The sequence below is a fragment of the Oncorhynchus mykiss genome, chromosome 18 (genome assembly GCF_013265735.2).
Source record: "Oncorhynchus mykiss isolate Arlee chromosome 18, USDA_OmykA_1.1, whole genome shotgun sequence".
In the NCBI taxonomy this organism is placed as follows: domain Eukaryota; kingdom Metazoa; phylum Chordata; class Actinopteri; order Salmoniformes; family Salmonidae; genus Oncorhynchus; species Oncorhynchus mykiss.
The window spans coordinates 8,428,874-8,451,486 of NC_048582.1; the positions used below are offsets into that span (position 1 = coordinate 8,428,874).

The 22,613-nt window shown below is 48.5% G+C and overlaps 1 protein-coding gene across 1 annotated transcript in view; it reads right to left on the reverse strand.

Moving 5' to 3' along the window:
- LOC110502326 (cilia- and flagella-associated protein 47) overlaps positions 1-22,613 on the reverse strand; it is an 89,493-nt gene that overhangs the window by 48,994 nt on the left and 17,886 nt on the right. The window contains exons 20-32 of the mRNA XM_036951399.1: positions 10,351-10,519; positions 10,113-10,198; positions 8,671-8,860; positions 7,732-7,820; positions 7,360-7,555; positions 6,728-6,959; positions 6,007-6,273; positions 4,308-4,408; positions 3,715-4,160; positions 3,394-3,606; positions 3,234-3,310; positions 2,030-2,251; positions 1,744-1,927 (exon numbers count right to left, since the gene is read on the reverse strand). Of these exons, the coding sequence (XP_036807294.1) occupies positions 1,744-1,927; positions 2,030-2,251; positions 3,234-3,310; positions 3,394-3,606; positions 3,715-4,160; positions 4,308-4,408; positions 6,007-6,273; positions 6,728-6,959; positions 7,360-7,555; positions 7,732-7,820; positions 8,671-8,860; positions 10,113-10,198; positions 10,351-10,519 (2,472 nt within the window). The remainder of the gene's footprint in view (positions 1-1,743; positions 1,928-2,029; positions 2,252-3,233; positions 3,311-3,393; positions 3,607-3,714; positions 4,161-4,307; positions 4,409-6,006; positions 6,274-6,727; positions 6,960-7,359; positions 7,556-7,731; positions 7,821-8,670; positions 8,861-10,112; positions 10,199-10,350; positions 10,520-22,613) is intronic.

Genomic DNA, 22,613 nt, shown 5'->3' on the forward strand with positions numbered 1-22,613 from the left:
TTAAGAGGCTCCTCTGTCCTCCACTCGTTACCTGTATTAATGGCACCTTTTTGAACTTTATATCAGTATAAAAGACACCTGTCCACAACCTCAAACAGTCACACTCCAAACTCCACTATGGCCAAGACCAAAGAACTGTCAAAGGACAGCAGAAACAAAATTGTAGACCTGCACCAGGCTGGGAAGACTGAATCTGCAATAGGTAAGCAGCTTGGTTTGAAGAAATCAACTGTGGGAGCAATTATTAGGAAATGGAAGACATACAAGACCACTGATAATTTCCCTCGATCTGGGGCAAGATCTCACCCCGTGGGGTCAAAATGATCACAAGAACGGTGAGCAAAAATCCCAGAACCACACGGGGGGACCTAGTGAATGACCTGCAGAGAGCTGGGACCAAAGTAACAAAGCCTACCATCAGTAACACACTACGCCGCCAGGGACTCAAATCCTGCAGTGCCAGACGTGTCCCCCTGCTTAAGCCAGTACATGTCCAGGCCCGTCTGAAGTTTGCTAGAGAGCATTTGGATGATCCAGAAGAAGATTGGGAGAATGTCATATGGTCAGATGAAACCTAAATATAACTTTTTGGTAAAAACTCAACTCGTCGTGTTTGGAGGACAAAGAATGCTGAGTTGCATCCAAAGAACACCATACCTACTGTGAAGCATGGGGTGGAAACATCATGCTTTGGGGCTGTTTTTCTGCAAAGGGACCAGGACGACTGATCCGTGTAAAGGAAAGAATGAATGTGGCCATGTATCGTGAGATTTTGAGTGAAAACCTCCTTCCATCAGCAAGGGCATTGAAGATGAAACGTGGCTGGGTCTTTCAGCATGACAATGATCCTAAACACACCGCCCGGGCAACGAAGGAGTGGCTTCGTAAGAAGCATTTTAAGATCCTGGAGTGGCCTAGCCAGTCTCCAGATCTCAACCCCATGGAAAATCTTTGGAGGAAGTTGAAAGTCCGTGTTGCCCAGCAACAGCCCCAAAACATCACTGCTCTAGAGGAGATCTGCATGGAGGAATGGGCCAAAATACCAGCAACAGTGTATGAAAACCTTGTGAAGACTTACAGAAAACGTTTGACCTCTGTCATTGCCAACAAAGGGTATATAACAAAGTATTGAGATAAACTTTTGTTATTGACCAAATACTTATTTTCCACCATAATTTGCAAATAAATTCATTAAAAATCATACAATGTGATTTTCTTGTCTGTCATAGTTGAAGTGTACCTATGATGAAAATTACAGGCCTCTCTCTTCTTTTTAAGTGGGAGAACTTGCACAATTGGTGGCTGACTAAATACTTTCTTGCCCCACTGTATATAATATGACATTTGTAATATGACATTTGTCTTTATTGTTTTGAAACTTCTGTATGTGTAATGTTTACTGTTCGTGTTTATTGTTTATTTCACTTTTGTATATTATCTACCTCACTTGCTTTGGCAATGTTAACACATGTTTCCCATGCCAATAAAGCCCCTTGAATTTAAATTGAGAGAGAGACCGAGAAGGAGAGAGAGTGAGAGAGAGATTAGAGAGAGAGAGAGAGAGAGAGAGAGAGATTAGAGAGAGAGAGAGAGAGATTAGAGAGAGAGATTAGAGAGAGAGAGAGATAAGAGAGAGACAGAGAGACAGAGAGAGAGAGAGCGAGCGAGAGAAAGAGAGAGCAAGTGAGAGAGAGAGAGAGAGAGAGAGAGAGAGAGAGAGATAGAAAGACTACACTCTCTTGCCTTGTAGGTCTGCAGTAGAACATCCATCCAGGCCCTTTTACTGAGGGATTCAAAGACCTTGCTGCTGTAGTCCAGCCCCCTCTGATCACACTGGGACTGGGCCTGTAGAGAGCTCCAGTGGCTGAACTCCTGGGAGTCTAACAGGTACTCGGGTCTGATGTGGGACAGACAGGCTCCCTGCCTCCTGAAAATCACAACACAGTGAGGAGGCCGGTGAGCGTGTGTGCCTGCGTACAGCGGCCGGAGGAGTTGTCCGTGTATGAGTGATTAACTGTCTGTGTGGTACCTGAGGAAGGCCAGCAGCACTGTGTTCCAGTGGAGCAGCTGCTGCACGCGCTCAGTGAGGTTGCAGGGCAGCGATTGGTTGGTGCTCACACCAGGAAGTGTCTGTCCGCTCAGGTGACGCAGCATGTCGTAGATGGTCCGTGTGTCTTTACCTTGACTCATAAGGTACGAGTTCCTCCACTCACTAGAGCTGGAGTCTACTGTCTGGACTCTACATACCACCCTGGGGAGAGATAGATAGAGAGGACAGAGGAGAGAGAGAGGGAGAGAGGAGGGAGAAAGAGAGAGAGAGAGAGAGAGAGAGAGAGAGAGAGGGAGAGAGGGAGGGAGGGAGAGAGAGAGAGAGAGAGAGAGGGAGAGGGGAGGGAGGGAGAAAGAGAGATAGAGAGAGAGAGAGGAGGGAGAAAGAGAGAGCGAGAGAGAGAGAGAGAGGGGGGAGGTAGAAAGAGAGAGAGAGAGGGAGAGAGAGAGAGGACTAATAATAACATAACGTAATGAAAACATAAAATAAAATATGTGTGACGGATACCAGTCCATCTACCTTCTGAGAGATGTGGTAGAGAGATGAGGTTTACCTTCTGAGAGAGCGTGGTAGAGAGATGAGGTTTACCTTCTGAGAGAGCATAGTAGAGAGATGAGGTTTACCTTCTGAGAGAGCGCGGTAGAGAGATGAGGTTTACCTTCTGAGAGAGCGTGGTAGAGAGATGAGGTTTACCTTCTGAGAGAGCGCGGTAGAGAGATGAGGTTTACCTTCTGAGAGAGTGTGGTAGAGAGATGAGGTTTACCTTCTGAGAGAGCATGGTAGAGAGATGAGGTTTACCTTCTGAGAGAGCGTGGTAGAGAGATGAGGTTTACCTTCTGAGAGAGCGTGGTAGAGAGATGAGGTTTACCTTCTGAGAGAGTGTGGTAGAGAGATGAGGTTTACCTTCTGAGAGAGCATGGTCGAGAGATGAGGTTTACCTTCCGAGAGAGCATGGTAGAGAGATGAGGTTTACCTTCTGAGAGAGCGTGGTAGAGAGATGAGGTTTACCTTCTGAGAGAGCGTGGTAGAGAGATGAGGTTTACCTTCTGAGAGAGCACGGTAGAGAGATGAGGTTTACCTTCTGAGAGAGTGTGGTAGAAAGATGAGGTTTACCTTCTGAGAGAGCGTGGTAGAGAGATGAGGTTTACACTCTGAGAGAGCGTGGTAGAGAGATGAGGTTTACCTTCTGAGAGAGCATGGTAGAGAGATGGGGTTTGGTCCACGGGGCCAGCCAAACTGACTGAACCACTTCTGTACGGCCTGCAAGCAATCAAGCAATCACATTTAGCTATACAGCCTTTGTTCTATCAGCAGTTGTCCCAGAGTGATTTACCAGTTGTTACCTGCAGGATGCTGTGGTAGTACAACCCCTCCTCTGAGTCCTGCCCTGGAAACACTGGTATACCCTGCTGCTGCCACTGTTGCTGGTCAGTCACACCATCCGTCTCTCTTTCACCCTCTGTCTCCTTCTGGGGCCAGTCCTCCTTCCCTCTAGGTCCTGGTCCTGCACTCCCAGTCCTACTCCTGCTGTCTCCAGAGTCTGAAGGCAGGTCAATATGTTTGATTCAGCTTGGAATGGGCACTTTGGGGTTATTATTTGGGATTGTGGTAGTGGTACCTTTGTAGGGGGAAAACCAAGTTAAGGCCCCAGTACTTCACCGTACTTTACATACTGTATTTGACCAGGTCTGGTGTGTAGCAGTGTAGCTGTGGAGGTGTGTCTCACCAGAGGTGGAGTGATTACTGGTGGAGGAGAGGAAAAAGCGAAGGTGGAGGAGGAGGAAGTGTAGCGAGAGAGAGGGCTGGGGGAGTAGCAGTGTAGCTGTAGAGGTGTGTCTCACCAGAGGTGGAGTCATTACTGGTGGAGGAGAGGAAAGCGAAGGTGGATGAGGAGGAAGTGTAGCGAGAGAGAGGGCTGGGGAAGTAGCAGTGTAGCTGTAGAGGTGTGTCTCACCAGAGGTGGAGTGATTACTGGTGGAGGAGAGGAAAGTGAAGGTGGAGGAGGAGGAAGTGTAGCGAGAGAGAGGGCTGGGGGAGTAGCATGGCTGTAGCACCGCCTTCCCTGTCATCTGAGAGGGCCCTGATTCGCCGCTGCAGCCGCTCAGACAACCTGAGTGACAACCACATGGACCAGTTAGGGTGGGGGGTGGAAGAACAGAGATACTTAGATTAGTAGACAGTCCTCCTCAGTGTGAGTGTATGAATGCTGTACACGGTGCAGTGTGTTGTGGGTACAGAACAGGACAGCAGGACGTACCACTCTTGAGGACTATCTGCTGCTCAGAGCGGTGCAGAGCCAGGTAGGGCCACACTGTCAACAAACTGTTATCTGCTGTAGCACAGACCTCCACCCTGAACCTGAAGAGACCGACAGATAGGAGAGAAATTAACACATCATGTACAACTCTGGACTAAGACAGGAGAGAGAGAGGAGGAGAGAAAATAAGACATCACTGGACGAAGCTAGAGAGAGAGAGAGAGAGAGAGAGAGAGAGAGAGAGAGAGAGAAAGAGAGAAATGATGAGAGACAAGGCAAGAAGGGCCTTCTATGCCATCAAAAGGAACATAAAATTCAACATACCAATTAGGATCTGGCTAAAAAATACTTGAATCACTTATAGAACCTATTGCCCTTTATGGTTGTGAGGTCTGGGGTCCGCTCACCAACCAAGACTTCACAAAATGGGACAAACACCAAATTGAGACTCTGCATGCAGAATTCTGCAAAAATATCCTCCGTGTACAACGTAGAACACCAAATGATGCATGCAGAGCAGAATTAGGCCGATACCCACTAATTATCAAAATCCAGAAAAGAGCCGTTAAATTCTACAACCACCTAAAAGGAAGCGATTCCCAAACCTTCCATAACAAAGCCTTCACCTACAGAGACATGAACCTGGAGAAGAGTCCCCTAAGCAAGCTGGTCCTGGGGCTCTGTTCACAAACACTAAAACAAACCCCACAGTCCCAGGACAGCAACACAATTAGACCCAACCATTTCATGAGAAAACAAAAAGATAATTACTTGACATATCGGAGAGAATTAACAAAAAAACAGAGCAAACTATGATGCTATTTGGCCCTAAACAGAGAGTACACAGCGGCAGAATACCTGACCACTGTGACTGACCCAAACTTAAGGAAAGCTTTGACTATGTACAGACTCAGTGAGCATAGCCTTGCTATTGAGAAAGGTCGCCGTAGGCAGACCTGGATCTCAAGAGAAGACAGGCTGTGTGCTCACTGCCCACAAAATGAGGTGGAAACTGAACTGCACTTCCTAACCTCCTGCCAAATGTATGACCATATTAGAGAGACATATTTCCCTCAGATTACACAGATCCACAAAGAATTCGAAAACAAATCCAATTTTGATAAACTCCCAATATCTACTGGGTGAAATTCCACAGTGTGGCATCACAGCAGCAAGATTTGTGACCTGTTGCCACGAGAAAAGGGCAACCAGTGAAGAACAAACATTATGCTTATTTATTTTCCCTTGTGTACTTTAACCATTTGTACATTGTTACAACACTGTATGTATATATATATATATATATATAATATGACATTTGTAATGTCTTTATTGTTTTGAAACTTCTGTATGTGTACTGTTTACTGTTAATATTGATTGTTTATTATTATATTATCTACCTCACTTGCTTTGGCAATGTTAACACGTTTCCCATGCCAATAAAGCCTCTTGAATTGAATTGAATTGAGAGAGAGAAATAAACAGAGAGAGACAGAGAGAGAGACAGAAACAGAGAAAGATCTAGAGTGCAAAAGAGAGAGAGATAGAGACAGAGAGAGAGAGAGAGAGAGAGAGAGAAAGAGAGAAATGATCTGAGAGACAAGGCAAGAAGGGCCTTCAAGATCTAGAGTACAAAAGAGAGAGAGATAATGAACAGTATGTGTGGCTGACTGGGACAAGGTTTCCTAAGTGTCCGTACCTGTTGTTGAGGTGGTCCAGGAATGTGATGTGTGAGCTGAGGTCCAGGGGCTGAGGTGAGCAGAAGGTCACTGTGCAGGTGATGGGGGTCTGGGGCTCTGTGTGGGTCTGGGGCTCTGTGTGGGTCCGGGGCTCTGTGTGGGTCTGGGGCTCAGTGTGGGTCTGGGGAGGCACGGTGCCGTTGTGTGGCAGGCTGACTGAGAGGGGCTTCACCCGACTGCCATCCTTCAGAACCATCTCCTCCACCTCCACACGCAGACAGGAACCACTAGGGTCAGAAGGCAAAGGTCACAGAGGTGAGACTGTATTGCACTATATGGGATATTAATATATGACTCTATAATTACTCTATAATGACTCTATAATGAGACTCTATTATGGGACTCTTTAATGGGACTCTATAATGGAACTCTATAATGGGACTATATAATGGGACTCTATAATGGGACTATATAATGGGACTCTATAATGAGACTCTATAATGAGACTCTATAATGGGACTCTATAATGGGACTCTATAGTGGGACTATAATGGGACTCTATTCTGTATTATTACTGTATGGAAATGCAGATCTGTTTATCTGGAGCTGTAACACTGCTGGATCAGGTTATAAATACACAGGCCACCTATCAGAGCATAGAGATCATTACTCTACTACAGTAAACAGTCAGTTAGTGGGTGGAAGCCCATCATGACAGGCAGGTGGATGGGTGGTACAGACCTGGGGTACCCGGTGGGGAGCAGGAAGAGGGTGGTGGTGGAGGGTGTGTCCAGAGGGACAGGGGTGAGGAGGACTCGAGGGGGGAGGAAGGTGATGCTGGGGGGGTGAGGGGTGGCACTGAGAGACAGCACCCTGTAGGGGTGAGGGGCTCCCCCCTCCTCCCCCTCTCTCTCCTCCTGCCCCTCCTCAGACAGAAACAGAGGGAGGGACACCTTGATCTGACCCGCTGTAACTGGTAGAAAGAGTGAAGATGCAGAACAAAACACATAAAAAAAACACTTACAGAACCTCAGGACTCATCTAAACACAACACCACTTTTGAGGTCGGAAAACCTGAACCCGAGTGGTGCAGAGGTCTAAGGCACTGCATCTCAGTGCTAGAGGCGTCACTACAGACCCTGGTTCGATTACAAGCTGTATCACAACCGGCCGTGATTGGGAGTCCCACAGGGCGGCGCACAATTGTCCCAGAGTCGTCCAGGTTTGGCCGTCATTGTAAATAATAATTTGCTCTTAACTGACTTGTCAAGTTAAATAAATAAAAAACGATGAACTTTGGAGTGTTGTTATTATAATTATATTAACTGTCCACCAGAAGTGAGCTCTGAGGGTGAGGTGAGAGAGGGGTTAACCTGGTGGGACTCTCTCAGGAGAGAGGGAGACAGTGACCGACACACACTGCAGTGGCTCCAGTGTCCCAACAGTAGGACAGACCGTGAACAGCCCCTCATTGCTGCTGGTGCTACTGCCCTCTCCTGGTGTTACTGCAGCGCTGCAGTCAATCCTCCAGCTCAGCCTCTTGTCAGACACGTTCCTCAGCTCTACGGTCTGGAGACAACAGAGGAGAAGAGCTTCCAGCTGGTTGTAGCTCAGCCCAACAACACACAAACTGCCTCTCAGTTGGGAATATCAAGCTCTTTCTCTCTGCCAGCCATGAGAAACATCTGCCATTCAGAATCTACCTGCTTTAGTAGTTGGTGGAGTGGTGAGGTGACAGTAGCTACCTGAGTTTGTGAGGTAGTAGTAACTGAGCTAAAGGGCTCCAGATCAAACTGGAGACTTGATGGTGACATCTCCAGCGGGACACACAGGGCTGAGGGACACACAGGGACAGAATATATTAAGTGCTAATTACACAGCTCCTAAACCCCTCTTATCTTCAACCTATTGTCTTATCACAGCTCCTCAACCCCTCTTATTTTCAACCTATTGTCTTATCACAGCTCCTAAACCACTCTTATCTTCAACCTATTGTCTTATCACAGCTCCTAAACCACTCTTATCTTCAACCTATTGTCTTATCTCAGCTCCTAAACCACTCTTATCTTCAACCTATTGTCTTATCTCAGCTCCTAAACCACTCTTATCTTCAACCTATTGTCTTATCTCAGCTCCTAAACCACTCTTATCTTCAACCTATTGTCTTATCTCAGCTCCTAAACCACTCTTATCTTCAACCTATTGTCTTATCTCAGCTCCTAAACCTCTCTTATCTTCAACCTATTGTCTTATCACAGCTCCTAAACCACTCTTATCTTCAACCTATTTTCTTATCTCAGAGCCTTATGGAATGCTGAGTGTGTAGTGTCATTACTGTCTAGTATACTGCAGGGACAGAAACAACATAGCACATTGTGAGGTCATATGGAGTCTTACAAGTATTGGAAACAACGTTGGATGTGGATACAGTGGGAACATGTAGGTCTGAGAAAGTGTGATGTCATTGATGTTTGTGGAAATGTATGTAAATGTTACGTTGTTTCTTGTTTTTGTCTGTTGTTTGTTTACTGTCAAGGAAAAGCAGCAAGAAAAGTTTTTTAAAAATAAAAAATATATATATTAAGTATACTGCAGGGACAGAACATCTCAGTCCATCTGTTCAGGCCAATGGTTCAGGCAGGCAACTGACACACTTTCTGACCCCGTATCTGCACCCCTCTAACCTGTGGCCTGCACCCTGCGTGATAGCGTCTCCATGGTGATGGGCAGTGGGCGCGGGGTGACGATGTGTTGGTCCCGGGAAGAGGAGGACTTGGGGACAGAGTTGGGAGGGGCGGAGGAGGAGGAAGAGGAGAAGGGAGGCATGCCCACACCGTTGACCGTCACAGGCAGGTTGAAGTCATACGCTGCCACCTGCAGGACAAACACAGGAACTACCGACTGATAGAGATGGGATGGGGTTTGGGTCAGTTCCGTTTGGTGTAATGGTGAGGTTAGGATCATGATTATGGTGGGGAGAACTTATCCTTGATGTCTCTGTGTTCAGGGAAAACATGTCTATTATAAACACAGATGTAGGTGGAGTACTGTGGAAGGTGTTTGATGTGTTGGTGATTAATAGACACAGATGTAGGTGGAGTACTGTGGAAGGTGGTTGATGTGTTGGTGATTAATAGACACAGATGTAGGTGGAGGACTGTGGAAGGTGGTTGATGTGTTGGTGATTAATAGACACAGATGTAGGTGGAGGACTGTGGAAGGTGGTTGATGTGTTGGTGATTAATAGACACAGATGTAGGTGGAGGACTGTGGAAGGTGATTAATAGACACAGATGTAGGTGGAGGACTGTGGAAGGTGGTTGATGTGTTGGTGATTAATAGACACAGATGTAGGTGGAGGACTGTGGAAGGTGGTTGATGTGTTGGTGATTAATAGACACAGATGTAGGTGGAGTACTGTGGAAGGTGATTGATGTGTTGGTGATTAATAGACACAGATGTAGGTGGAGTACTGTGGAAGGTGATTAATAGACACAGATGTAGGTGGAGGACTGTGGAAGGTGGTTGATGTGTTGGTGATTAATAGACACAGATGTAGGTGGAGGACTGTGGAAGGTGATTAATAGACACAGATGTAGGTGGAGGACTGTGGAAGGTGGTTGATGTGTTGGTGATTAATAGACACAGATGTAGGTGGAGGACTGTGGAAGGTGGTTGATGTGTTGGTGATTAATAGACACAGATGTAGGTGGAGGACTGTGGAAGGTGGTTGATGTGTTGGTGATTAATAGACACAGATGTAGGTGGAGGACTGTGGAAGGTGGTTGATGTGTTGGTGATTAATAGACACAGATGTAGGTGGAGGACTGTGGAAGGTGGTTGATGTGTTGGTTATTAATAGACACAGATGTAGGTGGAGGACTGTGGAAGGTGGTTGATGTGTTGGTGATTAATAGACACAGATGTAGGTGGAGGACTGTGGAAGGTGATTAATAGACACAGATGTAGGTGGAGTACTGTGGAAGGTGGTTGATGTGTTGGTGATTAATAGACACAGATGTAGGTGGAGGACTGTGGAAGGTGGTTGATGTGTCGGTGATTAATAGGTGAAAATGAGTATAGATGAGGGATAATGAAAACAGAGGAGGGAGGACGGAGCCCTTACTTGTTTAGGGGAGAACACCAGGCAACACTGGGCAGTCTGCTGCCCCTGTAAATCCATCACAAACACGTCTGGCTCCTGGCTCGTACCTGTAACACACCAACACCTGGCTCTCAATATTAGGCCTCCAGTTTAGTAATCCATACATCTAAATTGAACTAGGCTGACAGTTTATGACAGTCTATCTTCTCAGAGCATTTCAGTCACAGTCAATGTGTCTATCAATCAATCAAATACATACCTGCAGAGTGTGGAGGGAGGTGGATGGTGAAGTCAGTGTGTTCTGACAGGTCAAACTGGACCCGGGCCAGGGCAGAGGATCGGTTCCTCAGGGAGAACGGAACGCCACGACTGGAACCAGAATACACTCCGTGGAACAGGAAGGATTTCTGAGAGGAGGAGGAGGATAACTAAGATGAAGAGATGTTTCTGAGAGGAGGAGGAGGAGGATAACAAAGATGAAGAGATGTTTCTGAGAGGAGGAGGAGGATAACTAAGATGGAGAGATGTTTCTGAGAGGAGGAGGAGGATAACAAAGATGGAGAGATGTTTCTGAGAGGAGGAGGAGGATAACAAAGATGAAGAGATGTTTCTGAGAGGAGGAGGAGGATAACAAAGATGAAGAGATGTTTCTGAGAGGAGGAGGAGGATAACTAAGATGGAGAGATGTTTCTGAGAGGAGGAGGAGGATAACAAAGATGGAGAGATGTTTCTGAGAGGAGGAGGAGGATAACTAAGATGGAGAGATGTTTCTGAGAGGAGGAGGAGGATAACTAAGATGGAGAGATGTTTCTGAGAGGAGGAGGATAACTAAGATGGAGAGATGTTTCTGAGAGGAGGAGGAGGAGGATAAGTAAGATGGAGAGATGTTTCTGAGAGGAGGAGGATAACTAAGATGGAGAGATGTTTCTGAGAGGAGGAGGAGGAGGAGGAGGATAACTAAGATGGAGAGATGTTTCTGAGAGGAGGAGGAGGATAACTAAGATGGAGAGATGTTTCTGAGAGGAGGATGAGGAGGATAACAAAGATGGAGAGATGTTTCTGAGAGGAGGAGGAGGATAACTAAGATAGAGAGATGTTTCTGAGAGGAGGAGGAGGATAACTAAAATGGAGAGATGTTTCTGAGAGGAGGAGGAGGAGGATAAGTAAGATGGAGAGATGTTTCTGAGAGGAGGAGGAGGATAACTAAGATGGAGAGATGTTTCTGAGAGGAGGAGGATAAGTAAGATGGAGAGATGTTTCTGAGAGGAGGAGGAGGAGGATAACAAAGATGGAGAGATGTTTCTGAGAGGAGGAGGATAACTAAGATGGAGAGATGTTTCTGAGAGGAGGAGGAGGATAACTAAGATGGAGAGATGTTTCTGAGAGGAGGAGGATAACTAAGATGGAGAGATGTTTCTGAGAGGAGGAGGAGGAGGATAAGTAAGATGGAGAGATGTTTCTGAGAGGAGGAGGATAAGTAAGATGGAGAGATGTTTCTGAGAGGAGGAGGAGGAGGAGGATAAGTAAGATGGAGAGATGTTTCTGAGAGGAGGAGGATAAGTAAGATGGAGAGATGTTTCTGAGAGGAGGAGGAGGAGGATAACTAAGATGGAGAGATGTTTCTGAGAGGAGGAATATTTAAGGAGTCTAAATATTTTACAGACCGAGTTGAATGTTTTGTTTTCTGACTGTGGCAAAAAAAACAGCCTTCAGAAAATGAACAGGTCTGCTCTGCTCTCTGAAAATGAACAGCTCAGCTCTGTTCTGCTCTCTGAAAATGAACAGATCGGCTCTGCTCTCTGAAAATGAACAGGTCTGTTCTGCTCTCTGAAAATGAACAGCTCAGCTTTGATCTCTGAAAATGAACAGCTCAGCTCTGCTCTCTGAAAATTAAAGAATGAAAAGGGAGAATCCAGTTAAAGGAGAGGGAGGATCCAGTTAAAGGAGAGGGAGGATCCAGTTAAAGGAGAAGGAGGATCCAGTTAAAGGAGAGGGAGGATCCAGTTAAAGGAGAGGGAGGATCCAGTTAAAGGAGAGGGAGGATCCAGTTAAAGGAGAGGGAGGATCCAGGTAGAGGGAGGATCCAGTTAAAGGAGAGGGAGGATCCAGGAAGAGGGAGGATCCAGTTAAAGGAGAGGGAGGATCCAGTTAAAGGAGAGGGAGGATCCAGGTAGAGGGAGGATCCAGTTAAAGGAGAGGGAGGATCCAGTTAAAGGAGAGGGAGGATCCAGTTAAAGGAGAGGGAGGATCCAGTTAAAGGAGAGGGAGAATCCAGTTAACGGAGAGGGAGGATCCAGTTAAAGGAGAGGGAGGATCCAGTTAAAGGAGAGGGAGGATCCAGTTGGATCCAGCTGTAAGCGTGGCCTGCCCTCTTCAAAGCCTGCGTGGCCCAGCAGCTCATTCTACAGAGCCCAGCAGCTCAGTCTACAGAGCCCAGCAGCTCATTCTACAGAGCCCAGCAGCTCATTCTACAGAGCCCAGCAGCTCATTCTACAGAGCCCAGCAGATCATTCTACAGAGCCCAGCAGCTCATTCTACAGAGCCCAGCAGCTCATTCTACAGAGCCCAGCAGCTCATTCTACAGAGCCCAGCAGCTCATTCTACAGAGCCCAGCAGCTCATTCTACAGAGCCCAGCAGCTCATTCTACAGAGCCCAGCAGATCATTCTACAGAGCCCAGCAGCTCATTCTACAGAGCCCAGCAGCTCATTCTACAGAGCCCAGCAGCTCATTCTACAGAGCCCAGCAGCTCATTCTACAGAGCCCAGCAGCTCATTCTACAGAGCCCAGCAGCTCATTCTACAGAGCCCAGCAGATCATTCTACAGAGCCCAGCAGCTCATTCTACAGAGCCCAGCAGCTCATTCTATAGAGCCCAGCAGCTCATTCTACAGAGCCCAGCAGCTCATTCTATAGAGCCCAGAAGCTCATTCTACAGAGCCCAGCAGCTCATTCTACAGAGCCCAGCAGATCATTCTACAGAGCCCAGCAGATCATTCTACAGAGCCCAGCATATCATTCTACAGAGCCCAGCAGATCATTCTACAGAGCCCAGCAGCTCATTCTACAGAGCCCAGCAGCTCATTCTATAGAGCCCAGCAGCTCATTCTACAGAGCCCAGCAGCTCATTCTACAGAGCCCAGCAGCTCATTCTACAGAGCCCAGCAGCTCATTCTACAGAGCCCAGCAGCTCATTCTACAGAGCCCAGCAGCTCATTCTATAGAGCCCAGCAGCTCATTCTACAGAGCCCAGCAGCTCAGTCTACAGAGCCCAGCAGCTCATTCTACAGAGCCCAGCAGATCATTCTACAGAGCCCAGCAGCTCATTCTACAGAGCCCAGCAGCTCATTCTACAGAGCCCAGCAGCTCATTCTACAGAGCCCAGCAGCTCATTCTACAGAGCCCAGCAGCTCATTCTACAGAGCCCAGCAGCTCATTCTACAGAGCCCAGCAGATCATTCTACAGAGCCCAGCAGCTCATTCTACAGAGCCCAGCAGCTCATTCTATAGAGCCCAGCAGCTCATTCTACAGAGCCCAGCAGCTCATTCTATAGAGCCCAGAAGCTCATTCTACAGAGCCCAGCAGCTCATTCTACAGAGCCCAGCAGATCATTCTACAGAGCCCAGCAGATCATTCTACAGAGCCCAGCAGCTCATTCTACAGAGCCCAGCAGCTCATTCTACAGAGCCCAGCAGCTCATTCTACAAAGCCCAGCAGCTCATTCTACAGAGCCCAGCAGCTCAATCTACAGAGCCCAGCAGCTCATTCTACAGAGCCCAGCAGCTCATTCTACAGAGCCCAGCAGCTCATTCTACAGAGCCCAGCAGCTCATTCTACAGAGCCCAGCAGCTCATTCTACAGAGCCCAGCAGCTCATTCTACAGAGCCCAGCAGATCATTCTACAGAGCCCAGCAGCTCATTCTACAGAGCCCAGCAGCTCATTCTACAGAGCCCAGCAGCTCATTCTACAGAGCCCAGCAGATCATTCTACAGAGCCCAGCAGCTCATTCTATAGAGCCCAGCAGCTCATTCTATAGAGCCCAGCAGCTCAGTCTACAGAGCCCAGCAGCTCAATCTACAGAGCCCAGCAGCTCATTCTACAGAGCCCAGCAGCTCATTCTACAAAGCCCAGCAGCTCATTCTACAGAGCCCAGCAGCTCAATCTACAGAGCCCAGCAGCTCATTCTACAGAGCCCAGCAGCTCATTCTACAGAGCCCAGCAGCTCAGTCTACAGAGCCCAGCAGCTCATTCTACAGAGCCCAGCAGCTCATTCTATAGAGCCCAGCAGCTCATTCTACAGAGCCCAGCAGCTCATTCTACAGAGCCCAGCAGCTCATTCTACAGAGCCCAGCAGCTCATTCTACAGAGCCCAGCAGCTCATTCTACAGAGCCCAGCAGCTCATTCTACAGAGCCCAGCAGCTCATTCTACAGAGCCCAGCAGCTCATTCTACAGAGCCCAGCAGCTCATTCTACAGAGCCCAGCAGATCATTCTACAGAGCCCAGCAGCTCATTCTACAGAGCCCAGCAGCTCATTCTATAGAGCCCAGCAGCTCATTCTACAGAGCCCAGCAGCTCATTCTATAGAGCCCAGAAGCTCATTCTACAGAGCCCAGCAGCTCATTCTACAGAGCCCAGCAGCTCATTCTATAGAGCCCAGCAGCTCATTCTACAGAGCCCAGCAGCTCATTCTATAGAGCCCAGCAGCTCATTCTACAGAGCCCAGCAGCTCATTCTATAGAGCCCAGCAGATCATTCTACAGAGCCCAGCAGATCATTCTACAGAGCCCAGCATATCATTCTACAGAGCCCAGCAGCTCATTCTACAGAGCCCAGCAGCTCATTCTACAGAGCCCAGCAGATCATTCTACAGAGCCCAGCAGCTCATTCTACAGAGCCCAGCAGCTCATTCTATAGAGCCCAGCAGCTCATTCTACAGAGCCCAGCAGCTCATTCTATAGAGCCCAGAAGCTCATTCTACAGAGCCCAGCAGCTCATTCTACAGAGCCCAGCAGCTCATTCTATAGAGCCCAGCAGCTCATTCTACAGAGCCCAGCAGCTCATTCTATAGAGCCCAGCAGCTCATTCTACAGAGCCCAGCAGCTCATTCTATAGAGCCCAGCAGATCATTCTACAGAGCCCAGCAGATCATTCTACAGAGCCCAGCAGCTCATTCTACAGAGCCCAGCAGATCATTCTACAGAGCCCAGCAGATCATTCTACAGAGCCCAGCATATCATTCTACAGAGCCCAGCAGATCATTCTACAGAGCCCAGCATATCATTCTACAGAGCCCAGCAGATCATTCTACAGAGCCCAGCAGCTCATTCTACAGAGCCCAGCAGCTCATTCTATAGAGCCCAGCAGCTCATTCTACAGAGCCCAGCAGCTCATTCTACAGAGCCCAGCAGCTCATTCTACAGAGCCCAGCAGCTCATTCTACAGAGCCCAGCAGATCATTCTACAGAGCCCAGCATATCATTCTACAGAGCCCAGCAGATCATTCTACAGAGCCCAGCAGCTCATTCTACAGAGCCCAGCAGCTCATTCTATAGAGCCCAGCAGCTCATTCTACAGAGCCCAGCAGATCATTCTACAGAGCCCAGCAGATCATTCTACAGAGCCCAGCATATCATTCTACAGAGCCCAGCAGATCATTCTACAGAGCCCAGCATATCATTCTACAGAGCCCAGCAGATCATTCTACAGAGCCCAGCAGCTCATTCTACAGAGCCCAGCAGCTCATTCTATAGAGCCCAGCAGCTCATTCTACAGAGCCCAGCAGCTCATTCTACAGAGCCCAGCAGCTCATTCTACAGAGCCCAGCAGCTCATTCTACAGAGCCCAGCAGCTCATTCTACAGAGCCCAGCAGCTCATTCTACAGAGCCCAGCAGCTCATTCTACAGAGCCCAGCAGATCATTCTACAGAGCCCAGCAGCTCATTCTACAGAGCCCAGCAGCTCATTCTATAGAGCCCAGCAGCTCATTCTACAGAGCCCAGCAGATCATTCTACAGAGCCCAGCAGCTCATTCTACAGAGCCCAGCAGATCATTCTACAGAGCCCAGCAGCTCATTCTATAGAGCCCAGCAGCTCATTCTACAGAGCCCAGCAGCTCATTCTACAGAGCCCAGCAGCTCATTCTATAGAGCCCAGCAGCTCATTCTACAGAGCCCAGCAGCTCATTCTACAGAGCCCAGCAGCTCATTCTACAGAGCCCAGCAGCTCATTCTATAGAGCCCAGCAGCTCATTCTACAGAGCCCAGCAGCTCATTCTACAGAGCCCAGCAGCTCATTCTACAGAGCCCAGCAGCTCATTCTACAGAGCCCAGCAGCTCATTCTACAGAGCCCAGCAGATCATTCTACAGAGCCCAGCAGCTCATTCTACAGAGCCCAGCAGCTCATTCTACAGAGCCCAGCAGCTCATTCTACAGAGCCCAGCAGCTCATTCTACAGAGCCCAGCAGCTCATTCTACAGAGCCCAGCAGCTCATTCTACAGAGCCCAGCAGATCATTCTACAGAGCCCAGCAGCTCATTCTACAGAGCCCAGCAGCTCATTCTATAGAGCCCAGCAGCTCATTCTACAGAGCCCAGCAGCTCATTCTATAGAGCCCAGAAGCTCATTCTACAGAGCCCAGCAGCTCATTCTACAGAGCCCAGCAGATCATTCTACAGAGCCCAGCAGATCATTCTACAGAGCCCAGCATATCATTCTACAGAGCCCAGCAGATCATTCTACAGAGCCCAGCAGCTCATTCTACAGAGCCCAGCAGCTCATTCTATAGAGCCCAGCAGCTCATTCTACAGAGCCCAGCAGCTCATTCTACAGAGCCCAGCAGCTCATTCTAGAGAGCCCAGCAGCTCATTCTACAGAGCCCAGCAGCTCATTCTACAGAGCCCAGCAGCTCATTCTATAGAGCCCAGCAGCTCATTCTACAGAGCCCAGCAGCTCAGTCTACAGAGCCCAGCAGCTCATTCTACAGAGCCCAGCAGATCATTCTACAGAGCCCAGCAGCTCATTCTACAGAGCCCAGCAGCTCATTCTACAGAGCCCAGCAGCTCATTCTACAGAGCCCAGCAGCTCATTCTACAGAGCCCAGCAGCTCATTCTACAGAGCCCAGCAGATCATTCTACAGAGCCCAGCAGATCATTCTACAGAGCCCAGCAGCTCATTCTACAGAGCCCAGCAGCTCATTCTACAGAGCCCAGCAGCTCATTCTACAAAGCCCAGCAGCTCATTCTACAGAGCCCAGCAGCTCAATCTACAGAGCCCAGCAGCTCATTCTACAGAGCCCAGCAGCTCATTCTACAGAGCCCAGCAGCTCATTCTACAGAGCCCAGCAGCTCATTCTACAGAGCCCAGCAGCTCATTCTACAGAGCCCAGCAGCTCATTCTACAGAGCCCAGCAGATCATTCTACAGAGCCCAGCAGCTCATTCTACAGAGCCCAGCAGCTCATTCTACAGAGCCCAGCAGCTCATTCTACAGAGCCCAGCAGATCATTCTACAGAGCCCAGCAGCTCATTCTATAGAGCCCAGCAGCTCATTCTATAGAGCCCAGCAGCTCAGTCTACAGAGCCCAGCAGCTCAATCTACAGAGCCCAGCAGCTCATTCTACAGAGCCCAGCAGCTCATTCTACAAAGCCCAGCAGCTCATTCTACAGAGCCCAGCAGCTCAATCTACAGAGCCCAGCAGCTCATTCTACAGAGCCCAGCAGCTCATTCTACAGAGCCCAGCAGCTCAGTCTACAGAGCCCAGCAGCTCATTCTACAGAGCCCAGCAGCTCATTCTATAGAGCCCAGCAGCTCATTCTACAGAGCCCAGCAGCTCATTCTACAGAGCCCAGCAGCTCATTCTACAGAGCCCAGCAGCTCATTCTACAGAGCCCAGCAGCTCATTCTACAGAGCCCAGCAGCTCATTCTACAGAGCCCAGCAGCTCATTCTACAGAGCCCAGCAGCTCATTCTACAGAGCCCAGCAGCTCATTCTACAGAGCCCAGCAGATCATTCTACAGAGCCCAGCAGCTCATTCTACAGAGCCCAGCAGCTCATTCTATAGAGCCCAGCAGCTCATTCTACAGAGCCCAGCAGCTCATTCTATAGAGCCCAGAAGCTCATTCTACAGAGCCCAGCAGCTCATTCTACAGAGCCCAGCAGCTCATTCTATAGAGCCCAGCAGCTCATTCTACAGAGCCCAGCAGCTCATTCTATAGAGCCCAGCAGCTCATTCTACAGAGCCCAGCAGCTCATTCTATAGAGCCCAGCAGATCATTCTACAGAGCCCAGCAGATCATTCTACAGAGCCCAGCATATCATTCTACAGAGCCCAGCAGCTCATTCTACAGAGCCCAGCAGCTCATTCTACAGAGCCCAGCAGATCATTCTACAGAGCCCAGCAGCTCATTCTACAGAGCCCAGCAGCTCATTCTATAGAGCCCAGCAGCTCATTCTACAGAGCCCAGCAGCTCATTCTATAGAGCCCAGAAGCTCATTCTACAGAGCCCAGCAGCTCATTCTACAGAGCCCAGCAGCTCATTCTATAGAGCCCAGCAGCTCATTCTACAGAGCCCAGCAGCTCATTCTATAGAGCCCAGCAGCTCATTCTACAGAGCCCAGCAGCTCATTCTATAGAGCCCAGCAGATCATTCTACAGAGCCCAGCAGATCATTCTACAGAGCCCAGCAGCTCATTCTACAGAGCCCAGCAGATCATTCTACAGAGCCCAGCAGATCATTCTACAGAGCCCAGCATATCATTCTACAGAGCCCAGCAGATCATTCTACAGAGCCCAGCATATCATTCTACAGAGCCCAGCAGATCATTCTACAGAGCCCAGCAGCTCATTCTACAGAGCCCAGCAGCTCATTCTATAGAGCCCAGCAGCTCATTCTACAGAGCCCAGCAGCTCATTCTACAGAGCCCAGCAGCTCATTCTACAGAGCCCAGCAGCTCATTCTACAGAGCCCAGCAGATCATTCTACAGAGCCCAGCATATCATTCTACAGAGCCCAGCAGATCATTCTACAGAGCCCAGCAGCTCATTCTACAGAGCCCAGCAGCTCATTCTATAGAGCCCAGCAGCTCATTCTACAGAGCCCAGCAGATCATTCTACAGAGCCCAGCAGATCATTCTACAGAGCCCAGCATATCATTCTACAGAGCCCAGCAGATCATTCTACAGAGCCCAGCATATCATTCTACAGAGCCCAGCAGATCATTCTACAGAGCCCAGCAGCTCATTCTACAGAGCCCAGCAGCTCATTCTATAGAGCCCAGCAGCTCATTCTACAGAGCCCAGCAGCTCATTCTACAGAGCCCAGCAGCTCATTCTACAGAGCCCAGCAGCTCATTCTACAGAGCCCAGCAGCTCATTCTACAGAGCCCAGCAGCTCATTCTACAGAGCCCAGCAGCTCATTCTACAGAGCCCAGCAGATCATTCTACAGAGCCCAGCAGCTCATTCTACAGAGCCCAGCAGCTCATTCTATAGAGCCCAGCAGCTCATTCTACAGAGCCCAGCAGATCATTCTACAGAGCCCAGCAGCTCATTCTACAGAGCCCAGCAGATCATTCTACAGAGCCCAGCAGCTCATTCTATAGAGCCCAGCAGCTCATTCTACAGAGCCCAGCAGCTCATTCTACAGAGCCCAGCAGCTCATTCTATAGAGCCCAGCAGCTCATTCTACAGAGCCCAGCAGCTCATTCTACAGAGCCCAGCAGCTCATTCTACAGAGCCCAGCAGCTCATTCTATAGAGCCCAGCAGCTCATTCTACAGAGCCCAGCAGCTCATTCTACAGAGCCCAGCAGCTCATTCTACAGAGCCCAGCAGCTCATTCTACAGAGCCCAGCAGCTCATTCTACAGAGCCCAGCAGCTCATTCTACAGAGCCCAGCAGCTCATTCTACAGAGCCCAGCAGCTCATTCTACAGAGCCCAGCAGCTCATTCTACAGAGCCCAGCAGCTCATTCTACAGAGCCCAGCAGCTCATTCTACAGAGCCCAGCAGCTCATTCTACAGAGCCCAGCAGCTCATTCTATAGAGCCCAGCAGCTCATTCTATAGAGCCCAGCAGATCATTCTACAGAGCCCAGCAGCTCATTCTACAGAGCCCAGCAGCTCATTCTACAGAGCCCAGCAGCTCATTCTATAGAGCCCAGCAGCTCATTCTACAGAGCCCAGCAGCTCATTCTACAGAGCCCAGCAGCTCATTCTACAGAGCCCAGCAGCTCATTCTACAGAGCCCAGCAGCTCATTCTACAGAGCCCAGCTAAGGAGCTGAGACAAACACTCCAAAGGAAAACATGTCAATTCTGATTTTTTTTAAAGAACTCCCCATTGCAAAAAGGAAGAAGGACTATTCACACACAAAAAGTTGTCTATTTTTGTGTGTGAACCACCTGCTCATTTCAAGGCAGTGAACACCACCACATTCATCTTGTTCTGTTGGAAAAGGGGTTTCCATTCATTTCAAACCAGGAAGCAGCAGACTTTGTTGTTATGATGAATTGGTACGAATTGTTTGTTTTCCACAACTCAGCAGAAAAGGACTAGAGAGGCTGTAGTGTGCTCCTGACAGGGCATATTCAGGACACGCTGTGTGTTTCGTACACACACACACACACACACACAGACTGCTGTAGTGTGCTCCTGACAGGGCATATTCAGGACACACTGTTATGCTCTGCTGTTCTGTGTGTTTCGTACACACACACACACACACACACACACACACACACACACACACACACACACACACACACACACACACACAGACACACACACACACACACACACACACACACACACACACACACACACACACACACACACACACACACACACACACACACACACACACACACACACACAGTGGCAAGAAAAAGTATGTGAACCCTTTGGAGTTACCTGGATTTCTGAATAAATTGGTCATCACATTTGATCTGATCTTCATCTAAGTCACAACAACAGACACAGTCTGCTTAAACTAATAACACACCAATAATTGTATTTTTCTTGTCTATATTACATCATTTAAACATTCACAGTGTAGGTTGGAAAAAGTATATGAACCCCCAGGCTAATGACTTCTCCAAAAGATAACTGGAGTCAGGAGTCAGCTAACCTGGAGTCCAATCAATGAGATGAGATTGGAGATGTTGGTTAGAGCTGCCCTGCCCTATAAAAACACTCACAAAATGTGAGTTTGCTATTCACAAGAAGCATTGCCTGATGGGAACCATGCCTCGAACAAGAGAGATCTCAGAAGACCTAAGATTAAGAATTGTTGACCTGCACGAAGATGGAAAGGGTTACAGAAGTATCTCTAAAAGCCGTGATGTTCATCAGTTCACTGTAAGACAACGTGTCTAGAAGTGGAGAAAGTTCAGCACTGTTGCTACAGGAGAGGCTGTCCTGCAAAGATGACTGCAAGAGCACAGCGCAGAATGTTTAATGAGATTAAGAGTGTTAGCTAAAGACTTACAGAAATCTCTGGAACATGCTAATATCTCTGACGAGTCTACGATATGTGAAACACTAAACAAGAATGGTGTTCATGGGAGGACACAACGGAAGAAGCCACTGCTGTCTCAAAAAAAAACAATGCAGCACATTTGAAGTTAACAAAAGAGCATCTGGATGTTCCACAGCGCTTCTGGCAAAATATTCTGTGGACAGATTAAACTACAGTTGAGTTGTTTGGAAGGAACACACACCATTATGTGCAGAGAAAAAAAAGCCACATTGTTTGTGTGTTAATAGTTTAAGCACACTATGTTGGTCTGTTGTTGTGACTTAGATGAAGATCAGATCAAATGTTATGAACAATGTATTCAGAAATCCAGGTCATTCCAAAGGGTTCACATACTTTTTCTTGCCACTGTACATACACACATACAGTGGGGCAAAAAAGTATTTAGTCAGCCACCAATTGTGCAAGTTCTCCCACTTAAAAAGATGAGAGAGGCCTGTAATGTTCATCATAGGTACACTTCAATTTTTTGTAATAAAAAAAAAAAATTACCCCTTTTTCTCCCCAATTTCATGGTATCCAATTATTTTAGTAGCTACTATCTTGTCTCATCGCTACAACTCCCGTACGGGCTCGGGAGAGATGAAGGTTGAAAGTCATGCGTCCTCTGATACACAACCCAACCAGCCGTACTGCTTCTTAACACAGCGCGCATCCAACCCGGAAGCCAGCCGCACCAATGCGTCTGAGGAAACACCGTGCACCTGGCAACCTTGGTTAGCGTGCACTACGCCCGGCCCGCCACAGGAGTCGCTGGTGCGCGATGAGACAAGGACATCCCTACCGACCAAGCCCTCCCTAACCCGGACGACGCTAGGCCAATTGTGCGTCGCCCCACGGACCTCCCGGTCACGGCCGGTTACGACAGAGCCTGGGCGCGAACCCAGGGACTCTGATGGCACAGCTGGCGCTGCAGTACAGCGCCCTTAACCACTGCGCCACCCGGGAAGTCCCGGTACACTTCAACTTTGACCAGGGGGGGGGGGGGCT